At 44.3% G+C, this 25,009-nt stretch overlaps 2 protein-coding genes across 5 annotated transcripts in view; both read left to right on the top strand.

Moving 5' to 3' along the window:
* Positions 1 to 18,529, top strand: part of heatr1 (HEAT repeat containing 1) — a 29,051-nt gene extending 10,522 nt beyond the window's left edge. The window contains exons 16-45 of the mRNA XM_054766712.1: positions 1,495 to 1,616; positions 1,692 to 1,889; positions 1,959 to 2,133; positions 2,207 to 2,355; positions 2,455 to 2,647; positions 3,754 to 3,926; positions 4,000 to 4,155; positions 4,244 to 4,483; positions 6,055 to 6,186; positions 6,254 to 6,354; positions 6,573 to 6,719; positions 6,798 to 6,916; positions 7,788 to 7,909; positions 7,993 to 8,121; positions 8,216 to 8,440; positions 8,546 to 8,675; positions 8,788 to 8,960; positions 9,996 to 10,048; positions 10,127 to 10,250; positions 10,338 to 10,478; positions 10,562 to 10,863; positions 10,957 to 11,107; positions 11,420 to 11,593; positions 11,655 to 11,789; positions 11,859 to 11,963; positions 12,053 to 12,215; positions 12,296 to 12,450; positions 13,866 to 14,024; positions 18,198 to 18,306; positions 18,385 to 18,529. Of these exons, the coding sequence (XP_054622687.1) occupies positions 1,495 to 1,616; positions 1,692 to 1,889; positions 1,959 to 2,133; positions 2,207 to 2,355; positions 2,455 to 2,647; positions 3,754 to 3,926; positions 4,000 to 4,155; positions 4,244 to 4,483; positions 6,055 to 6,186; positions 6,254 to 6,354; positions 6,573 to 6,719; positions 6,798 to 6,916; positions 7,788 to 7,909; positions 7,993 to 8,121; positions 8,216 to 8,440; positions 8,546 to 8,675; positions 8,788 to 8,960; positions 9,996 to 10,048; positions 10,127 to 10,250; positions 10,338 to 10,478; positions 10,562 to 10,863; positions 10,957 to 11,107; positions 11,420 to 11,593; positions 11,655 to 11,789; positions 11,859 to 11,963; positions 12,053 to 12,215; positions 12,296 to 12,450; positions 13,866 to 14,024; positions 18,198 to 18,306; positions 18,385 to 18,473 (4,544 nt within the window). The 3' untranslated portion in view covers positions 18,474 to 18,529. The remainder of the gene's footprint in view (positions 1 to 1,494; positions 1,617 to 1,691; positions 1,890 to 1,958; positions 2,134 to 2,206; positions 2,356 to 2,454; positions 2,648 to 3,753; positions 3,927 to 3,999; positions 4,156 to 4,243; positions 4,484 to 6,054; positions 6,187 to 6,253; positions 6,355 to 6,572; positions 6,720 to 6,797; positions 6,917 to 7,787; positions 7,910 to 7,992; positions 8,122 to 8,215; positions 8,441 to 8,545; positions 8,676 to 8,787; positions 8,961 to 9,995; positions 10,049 to 10,126; positions 10,251 to 10,337; positions 10,479 to 10,561; positions 10,864 to 10,956; positions 11,108 to 11,419; positions 11,594 to 11,654; positions 11,790 to 11,858; positions 11,964 to 12,052; positions 12,216 to 12,295; positions 12,451 to 13,865; positions 14,025 to 18,197; positions 18,307 to 18,384) is intronic.
* Positions 18,530 to 18,941: 412 nt separating this feature from the next.
* On the top strand, positions 18,942 to 24,635 carry arg1 (arginase 1). Of its 4 annotated transcripts, XM_054766732.1 has the most exons (8): positions 18,942 to 19,090; positions 19,167 to 19,239; positions 21,708 to 21,882; positions 22,118 to 22,277; positions 22,364 to 22,458; positions 23,097 to 23,201; positions 23,286 to 23,422; positions 23,505 to 24,635. In XM_054766732.1, the coding sequence occupies exons 1-8, from the start codon at positions 18,962 to 18,964 to the stop codon at positions 23,666 to 23,668; spliced, it is 1,038 nt and encodes a 345-aa protein (XP_054622707.1). In that variant the 5' UTR covers positions 18,942 to 18,961; the 3' UTR covers positions 23,669 to 24,635. The 4 variants fall into 4 exon arrangements, with proteins under 4 accessions (XP_054622707.1, XP_054622711.1, XP_054622710.1 ...); XM_054766735.1 differs by lacking the exon at positions 18,942 to 19,090 and having other exon boundaries at positions 19,187 to 19,309; XM_054766733.1 differs by lacking the exon at positions 18,942 to 19,090 and having other exon boundaries at positions 19,216 to 19,345.
* The last annotated feature ends 374 nt before the right edge of the window (positions 24,636 to 25,009 follow it).

Consider the following 25,009-nt stretch of genomic DNA (forward strand, 5'->3'; position numbering starts at 1 on the left):
GATGCAGATTTCATCTTCCAGCAGGACCTGGCCCCTGCCCATACCGCCAGAAGCACCAAAACCTGGTTTGATGCCCATGCCATCACAGTGCTTGACTGGCCAGCCAACTCACCGGACCTAAACCCCATTGAGAATCTATGGGGTATTCTCATGAGGAAAACGAGGGGCACCAGACCCAACAACAAAGAAGAGCTGACAGCAAGCATCAAGGAAATCTGGGCTTCCATAACTCCCAGGCAATGCCACAGGCTGATTGCTTCAATGCCACGTGGCATCGAGGCAGTGATTAAGGCAAAGGGATTCCCAACCAAGTATTGAAGATTGACATATCGTTTTAAGAGTACCATATTTTGATTGATTTCATGTGATCCTAATTTCTTTCTTTTTTTCCTGCAAAAACTGAGAAGTAAATGGTGATTTCTTCACAGTATTCTAATTTTTTGAATTCCTGTTTTCGTGGGTTTTATGAGCTGGAAGCCCAAATTACGTAAAAATAAACAAACACTTGAAATGGTTTAAATTGTGGGCCCTGAATCTATAATCTATGAAAGTTTTACTTTTTGAATGGAATCATGGAAATTAAACAACTTTTCCATGACATTCTAATTTTTTTTGGGGGGGGGGGGGGGGGGCTGTCTTACCGTTATCTATTATGTATTATTCTGACTATCACAGAAAACATGACATGGAATGCAGGAAGTGAACTACATGTACTGTACAAGATGTAGATTTGGATGAGGGGTAGGATTAAATAAGCTTTGCTTCTTCCTACTCCTTTTGGACATGTGGAACTGTGAAATAATGATTCATGAGATGTATTCCATTGTAACCTTCATGTTCAAATAAACTAAACCAAACCAATATAACGTTTTCCCCAAACAAATTTTAGTTAGTTTAGTATGATCATATTATATAATAATTAATTACTATATTGATTACTTTAGTACTATAATTATTAATAATATTATAATGCAATATTGTTTTTTTTAACTATGCTAAGAAGTTATATATTTTCAAGGAAAAACTGCATCTGAACTTTGTGATGTATGTGGAAAAATTAGAATGCTGTTTTTTTCAATTAATTTTCCAATGTTACATTTTTTTCTCAAAATCTTTGTAAATTTTGTAATATTATGACTTTATTCCAATAATATTATTTATTTTTCGCCAACCCAATTTTCCAAAAATGACAACTTTATTTTGTTTCTTATAATATTTGTCTTTTTCGTTAATATTTCAACTTTATGCTACTAAAATTACTTTATTTTTCCTCATAATATTACATTATTCTTATTTTCGTTATATTTGTAGAATGTGCCGCAGGCCAATGGGAAGAGTAAAAAAAAAAAAAAAAAAAAAAAAGAAGAAAGAAAAGAAAAGAAAACTCAGCCGTGGGTCACATGTGGCCTCCGGGCTGCACTTTATACACCCCTGTGCTAGATATTTTCCCTTAAATATGCTTCGAGCTTGAACATGTTTCTTTTGGCGACACAGAACTGAATGAGGTGATGCAACAGAGCTCTAAGCCCAACTTCACTGGTTTGGCCAACCAGCGACTGGTCTCCACGCTGAAGAAGAACCTGGACAACATGGAGCACTTCTTCAAACGGGACGCTGTGAGTTCCGATCATGCGTCAGCCACGACTTCATAATCACAGAAGAACTCACTTTACTACGTGCTTGTTTATCAGCTGGAGAGGTTGGGTCTGTTGGGTGAGCAGCATCGAGGTTCAGGTGTCAGGGGGTCGACCGTCTTCATGGTGATGACGCAGACGCTTCTACTGGGCCTGGATCAGCTGGGTGAGACGGAACGCCTGCTGACTGCGCAGAGGCTCTACACCATTCTGGAGGCGCCACTGCTGGAGGTCATCAAGACTGACGACGACGAGGTGAGCCTCAGTCCAATAAGTCGGTCATTCTAGCTGATGCTAGGTTCTAACATTTCCTGTGTGCGACAGGAAGCGCCACCTTCTATCTATGCCCCAGCATCCTTTGCTGAGGCACTGACCTTGTACCTGAGCAGGTGTGAGCAGCAGCCAAAAAAGCAGAAAGATCGAGAGTACAGTCTCATTATGATTTCTCTCCTGCGAGACTTCATCACGTCTCTCAGGTGTCACGATGATGCCTTCAAAGGTAATGACCGCTTCGATTTGTGCTCGCTGCTCACAGTGGCCTCACCTGACAGGATGTGCATCTTTCCCCCCAGCTGCCCTGTGGTGGAACCCGGAGAAGCTGGACACAAACACCTGCTGCTACCTCGGCCTGGTCACACGGCTTTTCGGCATCGTCCTCAACGGCGCCGGCGAGGGGCCGACAGCTGGCAGCTTTCGAGAGCTCATGAAGCTGCTTGTGAAGGTGTGAAGCCGCCTTGAATGCATTTCATATCACCATCATATGTTTTTAAATCAACATTTAGTGCTTCTTTGCTCCGAAACTTATCTGCACCCCTCGCAGGTTCACCTGCGCGACACAGTGATGCTCTTCAGGTTCCTGTGTGTGCTGTGGGGCTACAGCAGTAACCATGGAGACCAGCTTGGTGCGAAGGTGGGCGCCATCCTGCAGACTCAGGCTCTCTACATGGGCAGAGCTTTGCTGTGTGCCCAGCCTGCTGCCACGCTCGTAGAACTCGCAGCCGCCAGCTCACCTGGTAAAGATAACAAATATGATGTCATGAAAAACCTCATTTGCGTAATGCACTCCTGGTCAAAATGTTAAGACCAGTTGAAAAATTGCTAGAATTTACATTTTGCACTATTGGATCTTACAAGTAGAGCTTCAAAATGCAAAAAAGAAGAAAACAGTTTTTGAGTAAGCAATTTATTGCAAACAAACAAGCATCAAAGGCCTCGTCTCCTTCAATGCCACAAAATTGTCCGTTTGGAATTTGCAGGAGAGTATCAAATACGGTAGATTGAAAGGTGGAAGACCTTCTCTGATGAGTAAAAATGTAACCTTGACTGTGCTGATGACTTCCAACATTCCAACATCCCACCTGAGATGTTTCCCACATGGCACAGTGGAGGGGGGCTGTCATGATCTGGGCTGTTTTTTCCTCCAATGGAACAATGGAGCTTCAGGTTGTGCAGGCGTGTCAAACGGCAGCTGGCTATGTGGAGATGTTGCAGAGGGCATCCCTCACGACTGAAGGCCTTTGTCTGTGTGGTAATGACTGGCTTTTTCAACAGGACAACGCTGCACTTTACAAAGGACTTCTTCCATCTGCATGTTCCCCTGATCTAAATCCATTGGAGAACATTTGGGGATGGATGGCAAGGGAAGATGACCAAAATGGGCATCAGTTCCAGACAGTGGATGCCCTCTGTGAAGCCGTCTTCACCACCTGGAGCAACATTCCCACTAGCCTCCTGGAAACAGGCATCAAGCATGCCCAAACCCATTTTTCAGCTGATTAACAGGAATGGTGCAACTACTCATTACTCACTCCTTTTTTCAACATTTTATTTCTATTTTAGAGGGAGTCAGCGTATTTTTGGGATATTGTCTTAAACTTTTGATCAGCTGCTGAACAGCCTATTTCACTTTAACGCTTGTTTGCAATAAATTGCTTACTCAAAGCTTTTTGTCTCTCACTCCCATTTCTTCTTTTTGCATTTTGAAGCTCTACTTAGAATCTCCTTAAGATCCAACAGTGCAAAATGTACATTCTTGCAATTTTTTAAATGGTCTTAAAATTTTGACCAGGAGTGTACATTGACATTGTACCTCCTAAACGTGTGCATCTTTGTGTGTTAGTGGTCCCATCCTTGCTGTGCTGTCTCACCTCGCCAATTCGCGAGATCCGGAGGGCGGCCCTCTGCGTTCTGCAGAGCCTATCGGGTGCTGGCACCAATCCCTTCCAGCCAATCATAGACAAGCTTCTAAAGACCACAGAGGAGATTGTTGCCGACCCGTCGTACTTGAGCACAGTAAGAACATCTTCGGGTTCCTGGTGGAGATGTATGTTGGTTTGTCGCAACCTCAGCATGGTGTTGTTTGCAGGCTCTAGGTGGACTTCATGACCAGTGTGAGTCGGCTAAAAGGAAGTCGCCGCTGCAGGTGGCTATGCATCAGCTGCTGCTGAGCATCCAGGCACCCTGCTGTCCATCTTACTCCGCCGCCTGCCTGCTGAAGGCGCTGAGCCACATCAACGGGCAGGTGAGTGCAGCAGCACGCCACAACGCCTAAACCCGCTTCAAAAGATGTCTACAGCTGAATTTGCTGTCCTTGGCACCGCCTCCATCAGGCTGTCCTGTCTGCGCTGCTTCCTGTTTTGGATCGGCTGCTTCACAACGACCCGGACACTCCCACCCTGCTGCTGGACGAGGCCCGGCTGCTGCAGCTCCTCCTGGGCAAGTACAACGAGGCCTCTGCCCCTTTGCTGGCGTCCGACCAGAACTGTCTGGACCTCTTCATCAGAGCCCTGAGGACCTCCACTATAACATTTCCGGGCGTCCCCAGCTGTCAGATTATAGCTCTGGAACAGGTCAGAGTTGCATCTTTATTTTCAAAGTAAATGCATTAAAGCCGGTGTGAATGTTAGAGTAGTCCTATCACCTGATAGGTAGGTAGGTAGGTAGATTTATTTTTTTTTTTGCCTGTACGATTTGTGGCGTTCCACAAATCGCTGTGTTTTGGGGGGTTTTTTTGCTCATGGAGAACGGAGTTGTGGTGACCGTGAAAGATTAAGATCACTTTGCACCCAATGTACAACCAGTAAGTCGAACGTGCATACCACACACAAAATCTGAGGCTGCTCGGCTGTACGGCTGTCTGTTCATTCATACAGCGAACGCACGCAAGTTGTACAACCACCGTCTGTCAAACTTGCAATAAAAGTACTGACCTTGTGTTCCATGCAGGCCTCATATGAAGGTTGTCAGAAGTGTGCACAATCTGTACGTTGTGCGTACCACCGACGTCAGAGCTATACCGGGAACACAATCGGTTCTGCACATGCGCAAGACCGATCAACATAAATGGTCACTAAACATATGTAATATGTGTAATACATTGGGGGTTCTTTTCCTTAATGGCACTTATTTAAAAATTTCGCCAGCATGTACATCGTTTTTATTCACCCACCGTGACCTCATGCAGCACATGTGCATATGCGCCATGACATATCCGGTCATGTAAATAACAGTATTGCAATAGGAATCCAAGTGTTATATAAATATATACACAGTAAATATATATACAGTGGTGTGAAAAAATGTTTGCCCCCTTCCTGATTTCTCTTTTTTTTTTTTGCATGTTTGTCACAGTTAAATGTTTCAGATCAAAAATCTAAATCAAATCAAGGCTAATTTAAATATTAGTTAATGACACCACAACTGAACACAAAAAAGGCCAAGCTTGATGATCCTCAAGACCTTTGGGAAAATACTCTGACGAGACAAGGTGGAAGGTGTGCATCCCATTACATGCGGTGTAAACGTAACACCACAATTCAGAAAAAGAACATCATAGCAACAGTAAAATATGGTGGTGGTAGTGTGATGGTCTGGGGCTGTTTTGCTGCTTCAGGACCTGGAATCACTTATCACTTGCTGTGATAAATGGAACCATGAATTTGCTGAATGTCTGGCCATCTGTTGGTGACCTCAAGCTGAAAGCAACTTGGGTTCTGCAGCAGGACAATGATCCAAAACACACCAACAAGTCCACCACTGATTAGCTGAAGAAAAACATAATGAAGACATTGGAGTGGCCTAGTCCAAGTCCTGACCTGAATCCTATTGAGATACTTGATACTTGTGGCGCAGGACACACATATGGAGTCCGCAAGTGTGACGTACGAAAATTGACATTTTGCTCAAAGCTGACACCAGCAAAACATATGAAAGACACATGTTGGCTGCAACTTGGGGAAAAAAAAACATAAGCGCACATACAGTTTGACATGAGAAAGAACGTCTGCAGCTCATAAATCAGCACGTCACATGCACGCCCTCCGTGCGTTTCTTGTGTTTTTTGCACGTAGACCGGCTGTAGGAGCCCGTACGACCGTTTGTGACACCATGAAACTAAGTTATCGGTCATTCCTCATCACAGATCACAAAGCCTTTCTTCACTGCCCTCGGAGATGAGAAAGTCCAACAGAAGCTGCTGACGGTCATGTTCGACCTGCTGGTGGACAACAGCAGCACGCTGATTTCCAACGCCGTCAGCAGCGCCTTTAAAGGGGTGAGCAGTCTTTCACATGTGAAGCGGCTGACTTGTTCTCATTCCTTTCATCTCGCTCACGTTGCAGATTGCGGTTGATTGTCAGCTGGTGGCCAACGAGCTGGCGCCCCCAGAAAAAGCCAAGGTCGTGACGGTGCAGCAAACGCGGAGGAGAAGAATGCTCCAGAGGTGAATCGTCTTCCTTTTTACCTGCTATCTGAATGTTCTAAAGTTGAACCTTTAATAACCCACCATTATTGAGGCAAATGATAGCACTGATTACCTTATTTCATATACTATTGCCCCACATGCATTTATGAAATTGATCAAGTAGGTTTTACGTAATCCCGCTAACCAAGGCAAACAAATCCTCCTTGGCTGACGTAATGACAGTTGCTGTCCCTCAGGAAACCTGAAGAGGGCAGCAATGCTGCTCCAGAGGGGGACACGGTTTCCTGGCAAAGAGTGGCTCTGATCCTGGAGATGCTACAGCACAAGAAGAAGTTGAAGAGGGCCCAGATGTTGGTGCCAGTTCTGTTCTCGCTGTTGGGCAGGTAACATTAAAAGACACAAATATGAGCGTTACATGATCACCACATTCAGAGTATGTGATTTAAATTGGTCTTCTTCAGGAGTCTAGAGGCGTGTTCTGCAGATCGGGCCAACATGGAGTACACCAAGCAGCTGCTGCTCAGCTGCCTGCTCAACATCTGCAACAAGCTGGCGCCTGACGGACGACCCGCCGGGCCAGGTGGGTGAGCAGGAGCGGAGGCAGCTATGTCTCAGTGTGGTCGGATTTATTTTTGTTGAGAAGCAGTGTGGAGCTGTAACATGATGTGATTTCACTTCTACCTGAGGACGTTGTACCAAATGCTCTGCGATTTGGGGGGGGGAAGAAACTCATCAAGCATACAAAAAAACATCATCAGCCACCTGAAACACCAGCACCGCGTCATTTTTAAAAGTGTGTGACCCAGTACAATGCACCTTGCTGGGCCACGCCAGGTGGCACCTCCTGCTCTATACTGTGGTTCTCCTGATAGTAGTGATGTGGTAGGAGTAATGTCATCATATTTGATTAGGACAAATCAACAGGTATCGTTGGTCAAATCTGTTTCAGTCCTTCTTACCGCCAGGTGTGCGCAAACTATAGTTAAATCTACATTTTTAAAAAGTAGATATAAAAGGTATCTGTATCATATCGGTCTTGAGAAGCATAAAGTTGTTGGTATCTGAAAAAAGATTTTGTGCATCTCTAGTTTGAAGCCAATTTAGAACTACAATGCCACTTGAGCGTTAATTGGAAAAGTAACACAAAACACCATAAAAGTGGAAAAAATACCAAAACTTAGTTATTTTAACGCTATGCCTTTTGGTAAGCAGTTTGGCTATGAAATAAAGTGAAACGATGTGACCATTTTAAAAATACGCTGGTTAAATTGGTCACTTCGACTGTGTTTGGTGCTATATTAAATTAGCGATTAGCTGTATAGGCTTTTGAACGGTGACGGTTGCAATGCTGCTAAACCGTAAAATACAATAACATAAAAAGAAAGATTGACTCACCGCTGTGGTGGTCAATATTTTCAATTTCATATTTTCATTTTCTCGTGTCTGTCCAGACTTGCTGGATGAAGACAAGTTCAGCGTGGAGCTGGTGGTTCAGTGTGTCCGAGCATCCGACGTGCCCCAAACTCACCATCACGCTCTGCTGCTACTAGGCGCCATCGCCAACATCTTCCCTGTGAGTCGTTTGACATTTACACAGCTCCGGCGTCCGTCTCTGAACAAACTGACCTCTGGTTTCTGGTGTTCCCCCTCCCTCAGGAGAAGGTTCTGCACAACATCATGCCCATCTTCACCTTCATGGGTGCCAACATCATGCGTCTGGACGACGCCTACAGCTTCCGAGTCATCGACAAGACTGTTCAGATGGTCATCCCCGCTCTGATCCAGGTGAGTGCACGACAGGTTTGGATGTTAGTGCCGGTTCAGTGTAATCTGCTGACACTCACTAGAGCCAATCTCCTTGTTGTCTCCGCCCTTCCAGGCCAGCGGCCTATCAGACGACAGTCCGTCGGCTTACGTGAACGCCGTGGTGACAAGGATCTTGCATGTGTTCGCCGACGCGCTCCCTCACGTCCCCGAACATCGGCGGCTGCCCATCCTCTCTCAGCTGGTGACCACGCTGGGCCCCGCCCACTTCCTCTGGGTCCTACTGCTCCTCCTGTTCAAAATTCACGTCACACAGGCCGCCAGCTCTCAGAGTGAAAAGGCAAGAAGGTTTCTTTGGCATCAGCCAATGGGTGTAAGGCACTACCTTGCTCATGTGACCTGTTCCACCTCCAACAAAGATGTTCTTCCTCCTGGCGTTCTTTAGGAAGCGGCGCTGGAGCGAGATGTCGACTTCTGGATCTCGGTGTGCTGTCAGTTTGAGGTGGCCGAGCAGCTCACGTCCCTCATCAACGTCATGAACTTCCTCATGCAGCTGCCTGATGACAAAGACGACGGTGAGAGAAAAGACCGAAGACATTCATTGTGTTCTTTTGCCTACTTGAACTTAAATTTCTTTGGGCAAGAAATTAAGAGCAGAAACACTGAACTAATGTCCGTCCTCTGCAGCTACGGCGAAACGCCCCGTCGTCCGGCGAGGAGCCCAAAAGAAGAAGGAAGAGGAGGTGGAGGAGCTGATCTTCAGTGTGAAGGCTCACAGCAGCAAAGAACTGCGACACTTCAAGTTCCTCTCTGTCTCCTTCATGGCTCAGCTACTTGGCTCAGCCAGCTTCATCGGGAAGGTGGGTGGAGTCAACGGCACGTTGAGTAACACGGCCTGGGGGGTCATTTTCGTCCCGCAGCTAATTTTTTATTGTAAAAATAAAATGAATTCATTATTAAGGAGATATATTACACTAATTTGCTATGTCACCTGCAACACAAAGCTAAGATGTTTAGCACATTGGGCTGCTTTTAGCATCTTCCATCCGTCCATTTTCTATACCGCTTGTCCTCACTAGGGTCGCAGGTATGCCGGAGCCTATCCCAACTGTCTTTGGGCGAGCTTTTAACATCTTTAATGTACAAAATGTAGCCAAGTAGCTCCTGCATCCGGTGGAAAAGGTTTGGACACCCCTGCCTTAAAGGTGCTTTCCCCCTTTGGCTCCAAATTACACTTTTTTTCAACCCAAAAATAGAACACTATCGAGTGGTTTAAAAGAACAGATTTGACAAATTTGTATATTTGTTAAACTCTGTAAAAGAGTCATTGTGTTGTTATGATTCTAGCATGGTTTTTCAAAAATACTGTAATTTCTGGTGTCCAAGACAGACCAGTGTTTATGCCGCACCCACTAAATTTAGAGCAATAACAGATTTGTATATATACAAGCCAGACAGGAGGACCAGGTAGCTCTTTCTTTGACAGGAGCCAATCATGATCTATGAGCTACGACAAGCTTGTCAACTCATTGGAAATAGCAGGAGGTCATTACTCAATATAACAGTCTGACTCGCATTGTAATCTTACAAATAACGCTAAAATCATCACACGGCAACTTAACACTCAAAAGGTAGCTAAGAAATATACAACACAAGTACCAATATGAGTTTAAAATAAAAACACATATTTTAACAACTTCCCATCATGCATTTTGTCCCAGCAAAGCATTTCATTGGTTATGGCTGCTGGGGCTACATGGCTCTAATAATGTTAATACACATTTAGAAAGTCATAAACATGTTTTCCATTCTCCTAACTATGAAAATATTGAAGGGTGGGATATACACATTTCACCCTCCACCTCTAACAGGCTCCATCATGTTTGTTCCTCCAGGTGGCGGACGTCCGCAATGACAGCGCTGCTGCTCTCCAGCAGCTGCAGCAGCGGTCAGTTTGGTTGCTATTCAATAAAACACAAAACTAAATGGAGCTTTGTCACAAATAACTCTAACTGGCTTTCTAAAGGCTGCTGGAGGAGAACCTGCGTTACATCCACTGCGTCGCTGGCTGCGTGGAGGAGAACGCTGACAAGCCCATCGCAAAGTTCTGGAGAGTTCTGCTGAACAAAGCCTACGATGTTCTTGACAAGGTTGGTGGCAATGCTCGCTGCGCAATGACTTGGCAGGAAAACACCATACAAAGTTGTTGTTTTTTTTCCCCCTTTGTGCTCATCCAGGTGAATGCGCTGTTGCCCACGGATACCTTCATCACGGTGATGAGAGGGCTGATGGGAAACCAGCTGGCGTCAGTCAGGAGGAAGGCCATGGAGCTGCTCAACAACAAACTGCAACACAGGACGCAGTGGGCGGACAAACAGGTGAGCACATACGACCCCCTTAGCAAAGCATTTGATACATTTTCACAGAAATGTATCAACGTCCAACCGTCTGCTTGCCACAGGTGACCCTTCTCCTACAGCTCATCGGCGACCTCCTTGCCATCGTGGGTAAAGTGCACGGGAAGGCCGTGCAGGAAGCGGGGGCGGAGCAGACCATCAACAGGCAGACGGCGCTTTACAGCCTCAAGCTCCTTTGCCGCAACTTTGGCTCCGCCCACCAGGAGGCGTTTGCTCCCGTCCTGCTGCACGCGGTGGAGGTCGCCTCCTCGCCGCAGGAAGAGAAGAACATGATGGCCAGCGCTCTGCTCTGCATCGCTGAGGTGGTCAGCGCCCTCAAAGCCCTCGCTATCCCTCAGCTGCCCAGGTCCACGCTTACCCGCCCGCCTATGGTGTACTTCCTGTTTGTACCCGACGCTCGGCCTTGACAGCACGTGACAGTCTGTCTTAACCCCCGTAGGTTGATGCCAGCCGTGCTGCATGCGCTCGCTGACAGGAAGGAGCTGCTGACCAACGAGATCTACATGCTGAGCGCCGTCACCGCCCTCCAGCGCGTCACAGAGACACTGACGCACTTCATGAGCCCCTACTTGCAGGAGACCACCTTACAGGTTTCAATCTTTTCTTTTAATGATTTTAAAATGCTCTGGAGGAACGCACGGTGGCCCAGTGTTTAGCATGTTGGCCACACAGTCAGGAGATCGGGAAGACCTGGGTTCGAATCTCCACTTCCAACCTGTGGTTTTCTCCGGGTGCTCCACCCACATTCCAAAAAAAACATGCATGTTAGGTTAATTGGCGACTCTAAATTGTCCATAGGTATGAATGTGAGCGTGAATGGTTGTTTGTCTATATGTGCCCTGCCATTGGCTGGACATGCTCTGGAAAAAATAGGTATTTTGAATCATTTCCTGTTCCTTCAGATTTGTCGCCTGACGCAGCTGGTGGAGGCTTCCTCCTCTTCTTCCTCCTCTTCCGGCAGTCAGCTGTCTGTACGTCTCGCCTCCCTGAGGAGCTCCCTGGCCACCAAGCTGCCCCCCAGGGTCCTACTGCCCGTCCTCACCAGGTGCTACAGCGTCTTGGTGGTGGCCAAGAAGGTGAGCGAGAAAACATTTGGGCATTTCACTCCCATGCGGTGACCCCAGCGCTTCCTTACAGGGCCAGCTGGGGGCGCTGATGAGCATCCTCCAGGAGCACATCAGCCACATGGAGCGAGATCAGCTTAACTTCCACCAATCAGAGCTCAGCACCTTCTTCCTCACCGCCCTGGACTTCAGAGCCGAACACTGCCAGGTGCGTTTGGTTGTCTTCCAATCTGTCCGCCCATTGGACCGCCTGACATCCGCGTGTGCGTTCGTGCAGGGTGACCTGGCGAGGACGGAGCAGATCGAGGGCAGCGTGATTGAATGTCTGGTTGCCATGGTGATGAAACTGTCTGAGCTCACGTTTAGGCCGCTCTTCTTCAAGGTAACGTGAAACCATTTTTTCTTGATATTCAATTCTTGAGTGTCCACACCTGTCCCAACGCTCGCTAAGTGAAGATGTTTGTCCCGCAGCTGTTCGACTGGAGTAAATCTGGGAGCAAAGAGCGTCTGCTGACCTTCTTTCGACTCACCAACTGCATCGCCGAGCGCCTCAAAGGTCTCTTTGTGCTTTTTGCGGGAAACCTGGTCAAGCCCTTTGCGGACCTCCTCCAGCAGACCAACATCTCCAAGACAGGTGATGCTTCCCCTGCTTTTGTTGCCAGGGCGGCCATTTTTCTGACAGCGCCTCATTAGACTGTCTCTCCTCCTTATCAGACGAGGCATTGTTTGAGTCCGAGCACGGCGTGGAGAAGACCAACTTACTGCTTTGCTACGTCCTCGACTGCATGCACAAGATCTTCTTGTACGACACGCAGCGCTTCCTGAGCCGGGAGCGAGCTGTCACCCTCCTTGCGCCGCTGGTGGACCAGGTGAGAGCTGCCATGTTGCTATCTTTTCATTTTTACTGCTGATTCATGTAGGGACTGGCTGAGTTGTTCCTTAATTAGAAATAATAACTATATTCCCTCATTCAATCCCAGACATTTTTCAAAAGACAACCCCTTCAGTAGCGCCGTTTTAGCCGATTTTGACTGATCTTTCAACGCACACAGAATATTGTGTTCTATAGCTATATAAACATGGAACCTACCAAAAGCAAGGTTAGACTCCCGTCTGTCATCAGGGAAAAAAGTTTGTTTCTACCTTTTTCCGTTCTTTAGCAATCAGCAGCAGAACATAGGTACGTTTCAGGAAAATATCAGTTCCTGACTAAAAAAAAGGGAAAAAAACAGCTTATTTTGAAAAGATCCATTTAAAGCATGACTTTCACTGGCACAAATACTTTTTGCTTTTGTGACAGCTCAAATATCTAAACAACTATACCACAACATAAACAACACAAAAAAGGTTGTTTTGCATCAAAATATCAATTTATTTACAATTTATAACACCATGAACTTTTTACAATTTTCACATTTGGGGGAAAAAAAATTACTTTCTTATATTACAACTTAAAAATATTACAAAAAATATCTTTTTTCTTTTAATAAGATGGATGGATGGAATTAAACTGTATGCTACTAAAATGACATTATTTTTCTTCATAATAAGAGTTTGTTCTCGTAAAATTGCAACTTTTTTTCTTGTTAGAATATGGCTTTTTTTCCTCTTAATATTTTTTACTTTTATTCTGGTAAAATTACAGCTGTTTCTTCCATTTCTCCCAGTTTTTTGTTGTTGTTGTAATTTTCCAACTATTTCACCGTTCTTGTAAATTTTCTTCTCTTAATTATGACTTTATTCCCATAATATTTTCACTTTATTCTCGTAACAGAACTTTTTCCGTAACCTAATTTTCAAAAAAATTACAACTTTATTTGTTTTGTTTGTTTTTCATAATATTACAACTTTGAACGTTGTTTTCTTTAATATGTTAGCTTTATGCCACTCAAATGATGCTATTTTTCCTCATAATATACAATGTTATTCTAAAGTGGGCAGATTCTTACTTTTTCCCAGTTGGATTACAACTTTTTTAGATTACAAGTTTTCTAGTTAAATTATATTTTTAGAATGTGCTGTGGCCCAATAAAAAAAACAGCCGCAAAATGGCCCCCCGGGCTGCACTTATAAAATTATCCATGGTAATATTATTTTGTTATTTATGAATTGTTAAAACTATTAATAAATAATTACAAGTTTATTTACGCTTTAAGTTTTTTGTATTTACTATTTAATTTATTGTTATTTCTATTATGAATAATATTACAAATTAATTGGATTTTGTTACTAACTTTGTGTGTGTGTGTGTGTGTGTGTGTGTGTGTGTGTGCGCACGCACTAGCTGGAGAACCGGTTGGGTGGGGAGCAGGACTACCAGCAGAGGGTGACCAAGCACCTGGTGCCCTGCGTGGGTCAGTTTGCCGTGTCGCTGGCTGACGACACTCAGTGGAAAACTCTCAACTATGACGTCCTGTTGAAGAGCAGACACGCCGACGCAAAGGTGACCCCTTTCTTTCTGTCATTCATTCATGTCCAAGGAGCGCAGCCTAGATTTAGTGCACTTGTGCAGCAGTCGGTGACAGGAAGTGAGGTGCAGCAAAGCTTGCTTGTGTCACTAACCTGTTTATCAAGTCCCAGTTGACCATGTTAATATTCTTAGTCTAATGTGGGAAGATGACTGTGCACCAGTCAGCCTTTTAAGGGCCTTTTAAGGGCACCGCATACCTTACAGCAGGGCCCAAACTTTTTCCTGTGAGGGCCAAATAAATTTTCCCTTCTCTGACGGGGGGCCGGGGTCAGTTTGTCGCAAAAAGTGTGACGATCGCAGAGGTGTCTAAACGTAAACATTTATTGTTTTCCAGAAAGCCACACATAACCAAATCTTAACCCTTTCTGGGATCTGGACAAGAAAAAACATCAGAAAATAAATAATAATAACTATCAATGAAATAAATAACACTATTTATGAAATAAATAAAAACAAATAACCCTTTTCAAGTTTTTCACAGAATGAAAGGCCATGGAAAATAAACCTTTCTTGTAGACACCACTGTTTGCAGCTCTCTCTCATCAACTTCACTTTGAAAACCAGAAAGCAAGCAGGCTAAGAAACCGAACTGATACAACACCTACCAACACAATACATTTCACTACCAGTATGGTTGTAGAGCGGATTTGTTTGTACTCAGAATGGCTCGTTCAAGTCAGAACAGTAAGCTTAAATATGTTCATCAGTGTGAACTGTGGGCCTGCATCTGGCTGGTGAGAAGTTCAATGTCAGGTTCCATTTTAGTCACAGCCAGTCTCAAACACTGGTGGAGATGTTCGTCTGTCAATCTTGATCTCATCGGAGTTTTCAGGTGCTTCATGCGTGAAAAGGTTTGCTCACAGATATATGTGCTGCCAAAAAGTGTGGACATCTTCACTGCGTGTTTTTTAATGTTAGGTACGTGTCGTTTGGGAGGGCAGCATAGAAGTCAATGAGACTGTTGGGATTGAATGCGTCTTTCAGGACATGACAGTTCTGCAACTCGGCCAACTCCAACTGATAAGAAGGCTGGGCTTCTTCCATGTCAGAAACAAAGGAGTTCTGGAAAAGGCGGATATCTTTAGCATGAACATGTAGTTCACGGAATCGCACACCGAACTCCACCTTCAGCATTTTCAGTGCTTCCACACACTTTTCAGCTGGGAAGGGGACCGCTGGGTTCTCTGCAGAGAGGTTTTGGGTAGCAGGATGATGGATGAAATTGTTCTTTTTCACTTGTTCCAAAAGCAGCCCTAGTTTCACCTCAAATGCTTTTGTGTGGGAATACATGTCGCAAATTAGTTTCCCGTGGCCTTGTAGCTGCAAGTTAAGGCTGTTCAGCATTTCTGTCACATCTGTTAAAAATGCTAGGTGCCATTTCCATTCTGGGTCGATCAGCTCGGGAACCGTTTTGTCTTTTGAATGAAGAAATGCGTTCATTTCGGGTAGCAGCTCATAAAAACGCCTCAAAACTCTGCCGCGGCTCAACCATCGGACCTCTGTGTAGTACAGCACATCGCCGTGCGCAGACTCCAGTTCAGACAGGAATTGTTGGAACTGTCTGTGTTTAAGTCCCTTTGCTCTGATGACGTTTATGCATGACACCACAACCTTCATGACAGAGTCCCACTTCAACACTTTGCAGCACAGTGCTTGCTGGTGAATTAGGCAATGGACTTGTAGCGGGGAGGTAAGACCCCGTTTTTCACAAGTCCGATTCATCCCCGAGACGCGCCCACCATACTAGGAGCTTCGTCAGTCGTGATGCTAACAAGCTTCGACCAGTCCAGGTTCAACTCTTCCATGGTTTGGCATACTTTGACTAATATATCCTCCCCCGTCGTAGTCCCTTTGAGACTTTGGAGCACTGCCAGATCCTCGCACATTTCAAAGTTTGTGCTAACTCCACGAATAAAAATGAGCAGCTGCGCTGTGTCCTGCACGTCCGTGCTCTCATCCAGTGCTAATGAGGAAAAAGTCCAATTCTTTCGTCTTCTGCTGCAGCTGGGCATATACATTACCCCCGATTTCTTTATTGCGTCTTGTGATTGTAGTTGCCGACAGACTCACGGCATTAAAGACATCTTTCTTGTTGGGACACACCTCCTCCACGACAGATTCAAACATTTCTTGACAAATTCTCCATCAGTGAACGGTTTACCGCTGCTTGCTATCAGTTGAGCAACTCGAAAGCTCGCTCGAACGGAGGACTGGTTCTGCTGAGCTTGGCGTACAAATGTATTTTGCTGAGCTAACAGTCCACGTTTTAGCTTTGAGAGTTTGTCCGCTCGCATTTGGCCTTGCAAGCTAGCATACTTGTCTTTGCGCCGGGATTCATAGTGTTGGCACAGATTATATTCTTTGAATGCAGCCACCGCCTCTTGACAGATGAGACAAACAGCCTTTTCTTTGCATTGAACAAAAAAATAGTTTGTCCACTGCAGGTTAAATACCCTGCATTCTGAATCCATTTTTCTCTTACCTACTCTTTCCACCATTACTGCGTTTTAATTGACAGGGGTGTGTGCAGGATTTTTTTTTGTTTTGAGGGAGGGGTTTCAGAGAGCACAGGCTAATATCGGTTATCGTCGATAATGGATATTAGACGACAATTTTTGAGATTATTAGTAATAATTTTTCATTATTGTCAAGAGAGGTGTAATTCACATTTGAACCACTAGATGGTACTCAAGTATAGTGTACCTGTGTGAGCCACATTAGTTCGACACAGAAGTTGCCTCACATGGTGTTTAAAATTTGTGCCATCGCTTCTGTGCCTTCATTCATGTTATTGTATGCTGCCTCACGAAGTTAACTGCTAACCCTCTGTATCCACTCACTAGTAGCCCCGCCTCCACAAAGAGGCTGAATGAGAGGACAGGAGGGCTCCCTCTCCGTTCATTCCACTATAGAACCAATGCGCACACACAAATGCAGAGCGAACCCTGTTGTCATCCAGCCTGTGTGGCACAGAGAGACGAGCAGATGAAACACACTCGCATACATGCACATGTCCATTTACCGAGCGCCTCATAATTCTGAACCGATTGTTTGTTTTTTTTATCATTTGATGTAACTATTATCCTATTATTATCCTAATCACGGTTTTTCAAAAATATATTCATAAATTATGCTGTTTCATGGTTGTATACGTCCTATTTTTAGTCAAGAAATATGCATATTTATTTAATTTGTACCTATTTTTTGCCTAAATTAAGCATTTTCAAGCATAAAAATGTCTAAATTGTAGTAAAATGCAAATGTAAGACATTCAGAGGATGCATTCAAAGACATTGCAATGATATGTAGTATTCTACAATGGTCACTAGGTGTCAGTAATGTTACTGTAGTGTTGGGTGAGACGCACAAGCACCAGACTAGATTGCCGGAACAGCAGGCTTTTATTGCAGCACAACAGGCACAGTAATCCCTAACACGGGCTACTGTTAGCCCACGCTGAGCTAAAACTTAACTCAACTGGCGACACTTCCTGTCCATCACCAGAACACATTTGTAGCAACACACATGAGCACAGGTGTTATTTATATCTTATTTTCTCGTATTATTTCTACGATATTGTGTAGTAGGTGTATAAAGGTGACTATAGGGTTGTTATTTCATGTCTAGAGGGCTCTAATAATGTTAACTGTGTTTAGAAGGTCATAATCACCTTTCCTCTTATGTCTTTTCCCTTATTTTTTCTACTATATTGAGTAGTAGGGGTGTAAAGGTGACCATAGGGGTGTTATTTCATATCTTGAGGGCTCTAATAATAATAAAACCCATATTTAGAAGCTGGTCAAAAGGTTTTCTATGCTCTCACCACCAAAATATTCCATTTATAAATAAGGAATCCTAATTGGTGGAACCGATGAACAGCAATAAACGAGTCTGCTGCTACATCATATGATAACACAAGAATCCCAATCAAAATAGGCACACATGGAGGAAAACCATGTCAACAAACTGCTGTCGTTTGGAAAGATCCTTTATTGTCACCCATTCTCCTACGCCGCTGGATAAAGTCGCAAGTAAATGTGCAAGCAATGCTTAGCTATGTCCACAACTGCCATATGTTGGCGTGGGTCAGCCAGTCTGCAGGCTGTGGAGCTGCTTGACTCTACATGTGTGTCCTCCCCTTGGCAGGTGCGCTTCTCCTCGCTGCTGATGCTGATGGAGCTTGCGGCAAAGCTGAGGGAGAACTACATGGTGCTGCTTCCCGAAACCATCCCCTTCCTGGCTGAACTGATGGAGGGTGAGCACACACACATGCACAAACACACACACACGTGCACCAGTCTCCATGTGACTCGATGACATGTTTGTGTTTCAGATGAGTGTGAGGAGGTGGAGCAGCAGGTTCAGAAGGCGATTCAGGAGATGGAGAGCATCCTGGGTGAACCGCTGCAGAGTTACTTCTAACACACAATAAGTGTACACCTCGTTTGCATTTTTGTACAAGAAATAAAGCTGGTAATTGTCAGTCAATGAGTTGTTATTTTTTTAGTAGCAGAATAGAAAGGTTGTCGTCAGTGTTGTTGATGGAAGCAGCACACAAAGCAAGGTCCATGTGGCATCTTTGTAAAACTTCCTTCCCAGAAGATGGAAGCTGCAAAGGAGAGAGTAACTTTTCACTTCCTGCAGTGACAATGTGGCCAAATACTTTTGTGTACAATACAAGGAGCATTTAGGATGTTTCTAACATGCCATGCTACGTACATTATACTTGTATATTCACATAATGTGATCGTTTCAGTCCTCGAAGATCGTCGACGTTTGGGCAAAATGTCTCACTGTCGCTCGACCAATGATTAACCAATAGTGACGTCACGCATGGGTGGTGACGTCATCGGTATTTAGAGGCTCTGGCGAGTCGCTGTGGCGGGACAGTCGGTCGCGTGCTTGCCAACATGCAGCGCGCGAGGACGAGGCCGCTGCTACAACAGCTCGTACTGGTTTCCTCCAGAAGACGACTTCATCATCTTCACCAGGACGCGCGCTCGGTGGGGATCATAGGCGCGCCTTTCTCCAAAGGACAGGTGAGGACACGCGCACACAAAAAAAAGCGGCGTTATTTGTCGCGAGCTGTTCATGAGCGTGTGCGTGTGCGTGCAGCCGCGGGTCGGCGTGGACAGAGGACCGGACCTGATCCGAGCGGCGGGATTGGTGCGCAAGATGCAGGAGCAAGGTGACGTCAGTGCTGCTTAAAGTTGCCCAAATGGTCCCACCTTATGAGTCCTCGCCGGTCACTTCATTGGGTATACCTGCACCCGTCTCATCGTCTCATGAGAAAAGTATGAAAATATTGGAAATATCTCATTAGATGGTGTACCCTGCGGCCCACCGGCTCTTTTTTACATTTTTTTATTATAAGCCCACAGTACATTGTAAAAACATACTTCACCAAGAAAAAATCAGCAGTAATTTTACAAGACTAAAGTCAAAATAGTACAAGAAAAAGGTTGTAAACGGGAAATATAATATATAATTTTACAAGAATAACGTGAGAATAGGAAGGATTATGTCATTTTAGTAGCATAAAGTCAAAATATTCAAGAAAAAGAATTTTTAAGTCGTAATATTATGAGAAACAAAAAAAAAGTTTTAATTTTTGGAACATTGCCTTGGGGAAAAAGCTATGATGTAACCAGAATAAAGTCGAAATATTATGGAAATAAAGCAGGGCGCCATTTCCGGCCCATGGCTGTTTTTTTATTGGCCCATGACACATTCTAAGAATGTAATTTAACAAGAGTTATGATTTAAGAAGAATTAGCTTGGGGAAAAGTTAGAATGTTATGTCAAAATATTATGGGAATGAAATCATAATTACGAGAAGAAAATTAACAAGAAGAAAGTTGAAAAAACCCAGCAGAAATGGAAAAAAAAGATGTAATAAAGGGAAGGGAAAAAAAGGTGTATTCTGATGAGAAACATTTTGTGAGAGTAAAAATACCATGAGGGAAAAATGTCATTTTAGGAGCATAGAGTTGAAAAAAATAAGTTATTTTTTAAAAGTCGTAATATTATGAAAACAAACAACAAAATAAAGTTGTCATTTTTGGGAAATTAGGTTGGGGAAAAGGTTATATTCAAGATTCAAGAGTTTTATTTTCAAATGCACAGTAGAACAGGTAGTTCTGCTATGCAATGAAATTCTTGTTCTGTTCATTCTTCCAAGAAAGAAAGAAAGAAAGAAAAACACGAGAAAATGAATAAGAACATAAGAAACATTAATACCAATAAATTAAGCAACAACAACAGAAGAGACATAAGCTTTTCCAAAATGTGGACTTGGAACAGCCTTCAAAGCTCCTTTCATGTTGCTGTGGACTTGGTACAGGATGCTATTTGCCCTCGTGGGACAGCCTACCTGCTGGTAACATTCGTTTACAGCAAAGTCAAAATATTCTGGAAAATGTCAAAAAAAGAATGCAGCAGAAATGGGAAAAAAACAGCGACACAACAACGAGAATAAAGTCAAAATATTCAGAGAAAAAATATGTATTCTAAAGAGAAAAACGACACAATTTTACAAGAATAAATAAAGGAATTAAAGGAAAAAAGAATCAAGTCATTTTACTAGCATAGAGTTGAAATATTAGGAGAAAAAATATTTTGAACATTGTAATATGAGAAACAAAATAAAGTAATTTGGGGGAAAAAAGGTTATATTGCGGGAATAAAGTCATAATATTACAAGAAAATTTATGATGATTCTTTAAGAAGAAAGTTGAAATATTTGGAAAATAAAAAAATACAAAAAACAGCAAAAATGGAAAAAAGAGCAAAGAGTGACGTTGATATTAATAATATGCCTTTTTACCTATATGACAAAGCTGAGGTGAATATATATAACTTGCTAGCATACCTACATGTGTTGCTTTACAAAACATCAAAGCGGCAAAGTTGCAGCCTTTCATCTGTCACTATGTGAACTACTGTATGAAGTACACTAGGCTGGAAAAACGTTTGTGCACCGCTACTAGTGTACTACAGCATATGTTTAACTTCCGTCGATGAATACTTCAAATGACTTTGAAGCGCAACTTGTATTTTTTGTATATTACTCGTTAGTGTCTGATGCACACTTTTTGTGGGTCAATTCATGTCATCTCCGGGGGCAGACAGAAAAACTAACATGTGGGACGCAGATTACATCTAAGCACTTATTACTGAGCAGGATCAGACGTGCGTGTGCGTGTGCATGTGTGTGTTCACAGTGGACACACACAGATAACTATGCACATGCATGTGTATGTGCACACAAGTGACGTGGGTCCCTCACTTTTTCAAAAGGGACATTGACCCCGCACAGAAAAAGTCTTTTTTTGGTGTGTATGTGTTTACTGACTCATGCACTTAAACATTTCAGCACACAAAGCAGCAGACCAGCAAAAAGAAGTTGGATGATGAAGTTCACTTCATGTCAAATAGCTTTAATTACTCCCGAGGGAAAAACACAGAACAAACAGTCATTTAAACGTCAACATGTCCACAGGACAAACACTGTGGTAGCCCTAGGAAGCCATATTTACATATTATGTCACTTACCGTTTGTGGAGCCTCTGTATATCGATGTGTATTTACCTATTTGGTATTTTTCTTGTTGTGGACTGAAATTATTTTTGACATATTTGTCATTTGTGTCCCCAGGCTGTGTGGTGAAGGATTACGGCAATTTGACCTTTGAGGAGTTGGCGTCCGACGAGCCGGTGGGCTCTGTGAAATTCGCCCGGGCGGTGGGCAGCGCCAACCGGAGGCTGTCGGAAGCAGTGCAGGCGGTGAAGAGGGAGGGACACACCTCGGTCATGCTGGGGGGAGACCACAGGTGAGAGAAAACTTTTCACTTTTTTTGGCACCCTACTCTCAGGGTAGCAAGTCCATTGGGCAGAATATTTACCTTGTCAAGCGTCTGTCAATCATCCACCGGGGGGCAAACAACCTGGCTGCCCATATGCAGCCATATTGTACATTGTTAGTCACGTTTTAAATAAAGTTACACTAATAATTTGACTAGAGGGGCGGAGCTAGTTCTATCATCCGTGACCAATCCTGTCTTTCAGCCTGGCCATCGGCTCCATCCACGGCCACGCGGCGGCGGTCGGCGAGCTGAGCGTGGTTTGGGTCGACGCCCACGCTGACATAAACACACCGCTGACCACGCCCACTGGCAACATGCACGGTCAGCCCGTGTCCCACCTGCTGCACGAGCTGCGCTCTAAGGTCGGCTGGCAGAAGAAAGAAAGACGTCCTTTCTATTCACAGATTGATGCCGTGTCATATTTGAATGCGTGTTTGCCCGCCACCAGATTCCCGTCCTGCCAAATTTCTCCTGGCTGAAGTCATGCGTTCACGCCAAAGACCTCGTCTACATCGGCCTGAGAGACGTGGACCCCGAGGAGCAGTGAGTGCTCCTGGAACTGTAGCTATCTAGACATGGAACCACGGTGCACCGAATGAGAGTCGAGAGCGCTAGCCGTCAAGCTAAAAGCCTGAGCTGTCAACTCGATGTCCGCCACGACTCTTAGGGCGTGAGGTCTGGGGTTTGTCTCTGTTTCAATGGCTGTGTACCCCTTAGCCCTTCCCCTCAGCCTTGCGGAGAATTGGGATACCCCCAGCTAGACGCACAAAACCAAGAGGGCCAAGAGGTAAAACGAGTGGTAAAAGGTCAAATAAGGGCTAAGGGGTAAAATTTTATTTGGCCCCAAGTGTTTCTCGTACAGCTTTGTTTCAAGGGCTGTGTGGCCCTTAGTCCTTCCCCTTGATCTTACAGAGAATTGGGACACTCATTGCTAGACGTGAACGTGCAAAACCAAGGACTAAGAGGTAAAACGGGAGCCAAGGGGGAAAATGTGGGCAAAGAGGTAACACTGGGATTGGCCTTTAGTATTTCTCATACCGCCATTTCAAGTGAGGGCCGAGGTTTGTCTTCGTTTCAGGGGCTGTGTGAGTTCATGCGAGTTCTACACTCACATAGTCAGTCCTAACTGTAGTTCTGGTCAGCCAAGTGGTTCTGAAGTGGTTTCAAACTGGTTTCTGCAGCTACATCCTGAAGCTGCTGGGTGTGAAGGTGTTCTCCATGACCCAAGTGGATCGTCTGGGCGTGGCCAGAGTGATGGAGGAGACGTGTGATTTCCTGTCTGGCAGGTATGGCATTTATCCACCGTTCCACTTGTCACTTTTTTGTACGCGGCACATTTTTCAAACATTTCCGCTCAAACAATGGATCAGAGTGAAGAAACCGATCCATCTGAGCTACGACATAGACGCCATCGACCCGTCTGTGACCCCAGCGACGGGGACCCCCGTGGTTGGCGGGCTCACATACAGGGAGGGAATCTACATCAGTGAACACCTCAGCCAGACAGGTATGACCCAGAGAACTCTAGAAGAGCTCGCCTGAACGTATTGAAAGAACGTGAAGGAGTTGCGTGTGCGTGCACCGTGTAGGTCTGCTGTCGGGGGTCGACATGGTGGAGGTGAATCCTCTCAGGGGCCACACGGAACAGGAGGTCCAGTCCACCACCAGAACAGCAGTGGACCTTCTACTGGCTTGTTTTGGACGCCTGCGGGAAGGAACCCACCAGCCACACTACTGCCTGCCTGAGGCCTGACCCCCAATGGGAGCCAAAGAAATTTTTTATTTTTCCTCAAAACTAACTTTTGAACTATTCAGTGTAAACCCACTAAACATTTATGTTATTTACAGCTTCTCAGTTGTGCAATGCGGACGTCACATGATCACCAAGGTTACGGATGTAGTCGCAAGGAATGTAATGTTGGGTGAGGCTTGATGGCCAAAACAACAGGCTTCCATTGCATGTTTGAATGAGCTCACAACAGGCACAGTAATCTCCCATAAAAACGCTACTGTTCTGCTGTAACCCACACCAAGCTAAAACTCAACTCGGGTGTCCAAAGTGAGGCCCAGGGGTTATTTGCGGCCCACGGCTATTTTTTTTATTCGCCTGTGGCACATTTTCAAATTATAATTTAGGAAAAGTTAAACAAAAAAAAAGAAAAGCCAAAATGGAAAAATCTGTAATTTTACAAGAACAACATCAAAATATTGAGGGGGGAAAAAAAGATAGCAATTAATTTAAAATGAAACTAATTTGACAAGATGGGCTCCAGCATACTCTTGACCCCAGTGAGGACAAGCGGCATAGAGAATGGATGAATCATTTTACCAAAATAATGACATAATTATGAGGAACAACAACATCATTTTAGTAGCTGTTGAAATATTGAAGAATTTTTATTTTTTTAAGTTGCAATATGAGAAACAAAACAACGAATAGTCATAATTGGAAAAACAGGTTGCGGAAAAAGTTAGTTTGTTACGAGAATAAAGTTATTAGCTATTATGGGACTAAAGTCATAATTACGAGAAGAAAATTTACAACTTGAAATACTTGGAAAAGAACAGAAATATAAGAAAAACATATAAGAAATGGAAGAAACAGCTGTAATTTGATGAGAATAAAGTGAAAATATTAAGAGAAAAAAGTCAAAATTTTACAAGAATAAACTCTGGAAATATGAGTCTGTGTAGGCTCTCAGTCGTACAGGAGTTGTCCATCGAGGAAAAGGCTTCTTGAGACGTCATCTGTACTTCTGTGTAGAAGGTGTCGGACGTTTCGCTCCTCATCCGAAGAGCTTCGTCAGCAAACTAATAAATGCTGGTAGCTTAGGCTAGGCTGGCCTAAGCTACCAGCATTTATTAGCTTAGGCTAGGCTGGCCTAAGCTACCAGCATTTATTAGCTTAGGCTAGGCTGGCCTAAGTTACCAGCATTTATTAGCTTAGGCCAGCCTAGCCTAAGCTACCAGCATTTATTAGTTTGCTGACGAAGCTCTTCGGATGAGGAGCGAAACGTCCGACACCTTCTACACAGAAGTACAGATGACGTCTCAAGAAGCCTTTTCCTCTGGAAATATGAGTAAAAATAGTTTT

This window comes from Dunckerocampus dactyliophorus, chromosome 2 (assembly GCF_027744805.1).
Source record: "Dunckerocampus dactyliophorus isolate RoL2022-P2 chromosome 2, RoL_Ddac_1.1, whole genome shotgun sequence".
NCBI lineage: Eukaryota > Metazoa > Chordata > Actinopteri > Syngnathiformes > Syngnathidae > Dunckerocampus > Dunckerocampus dactyliophorus.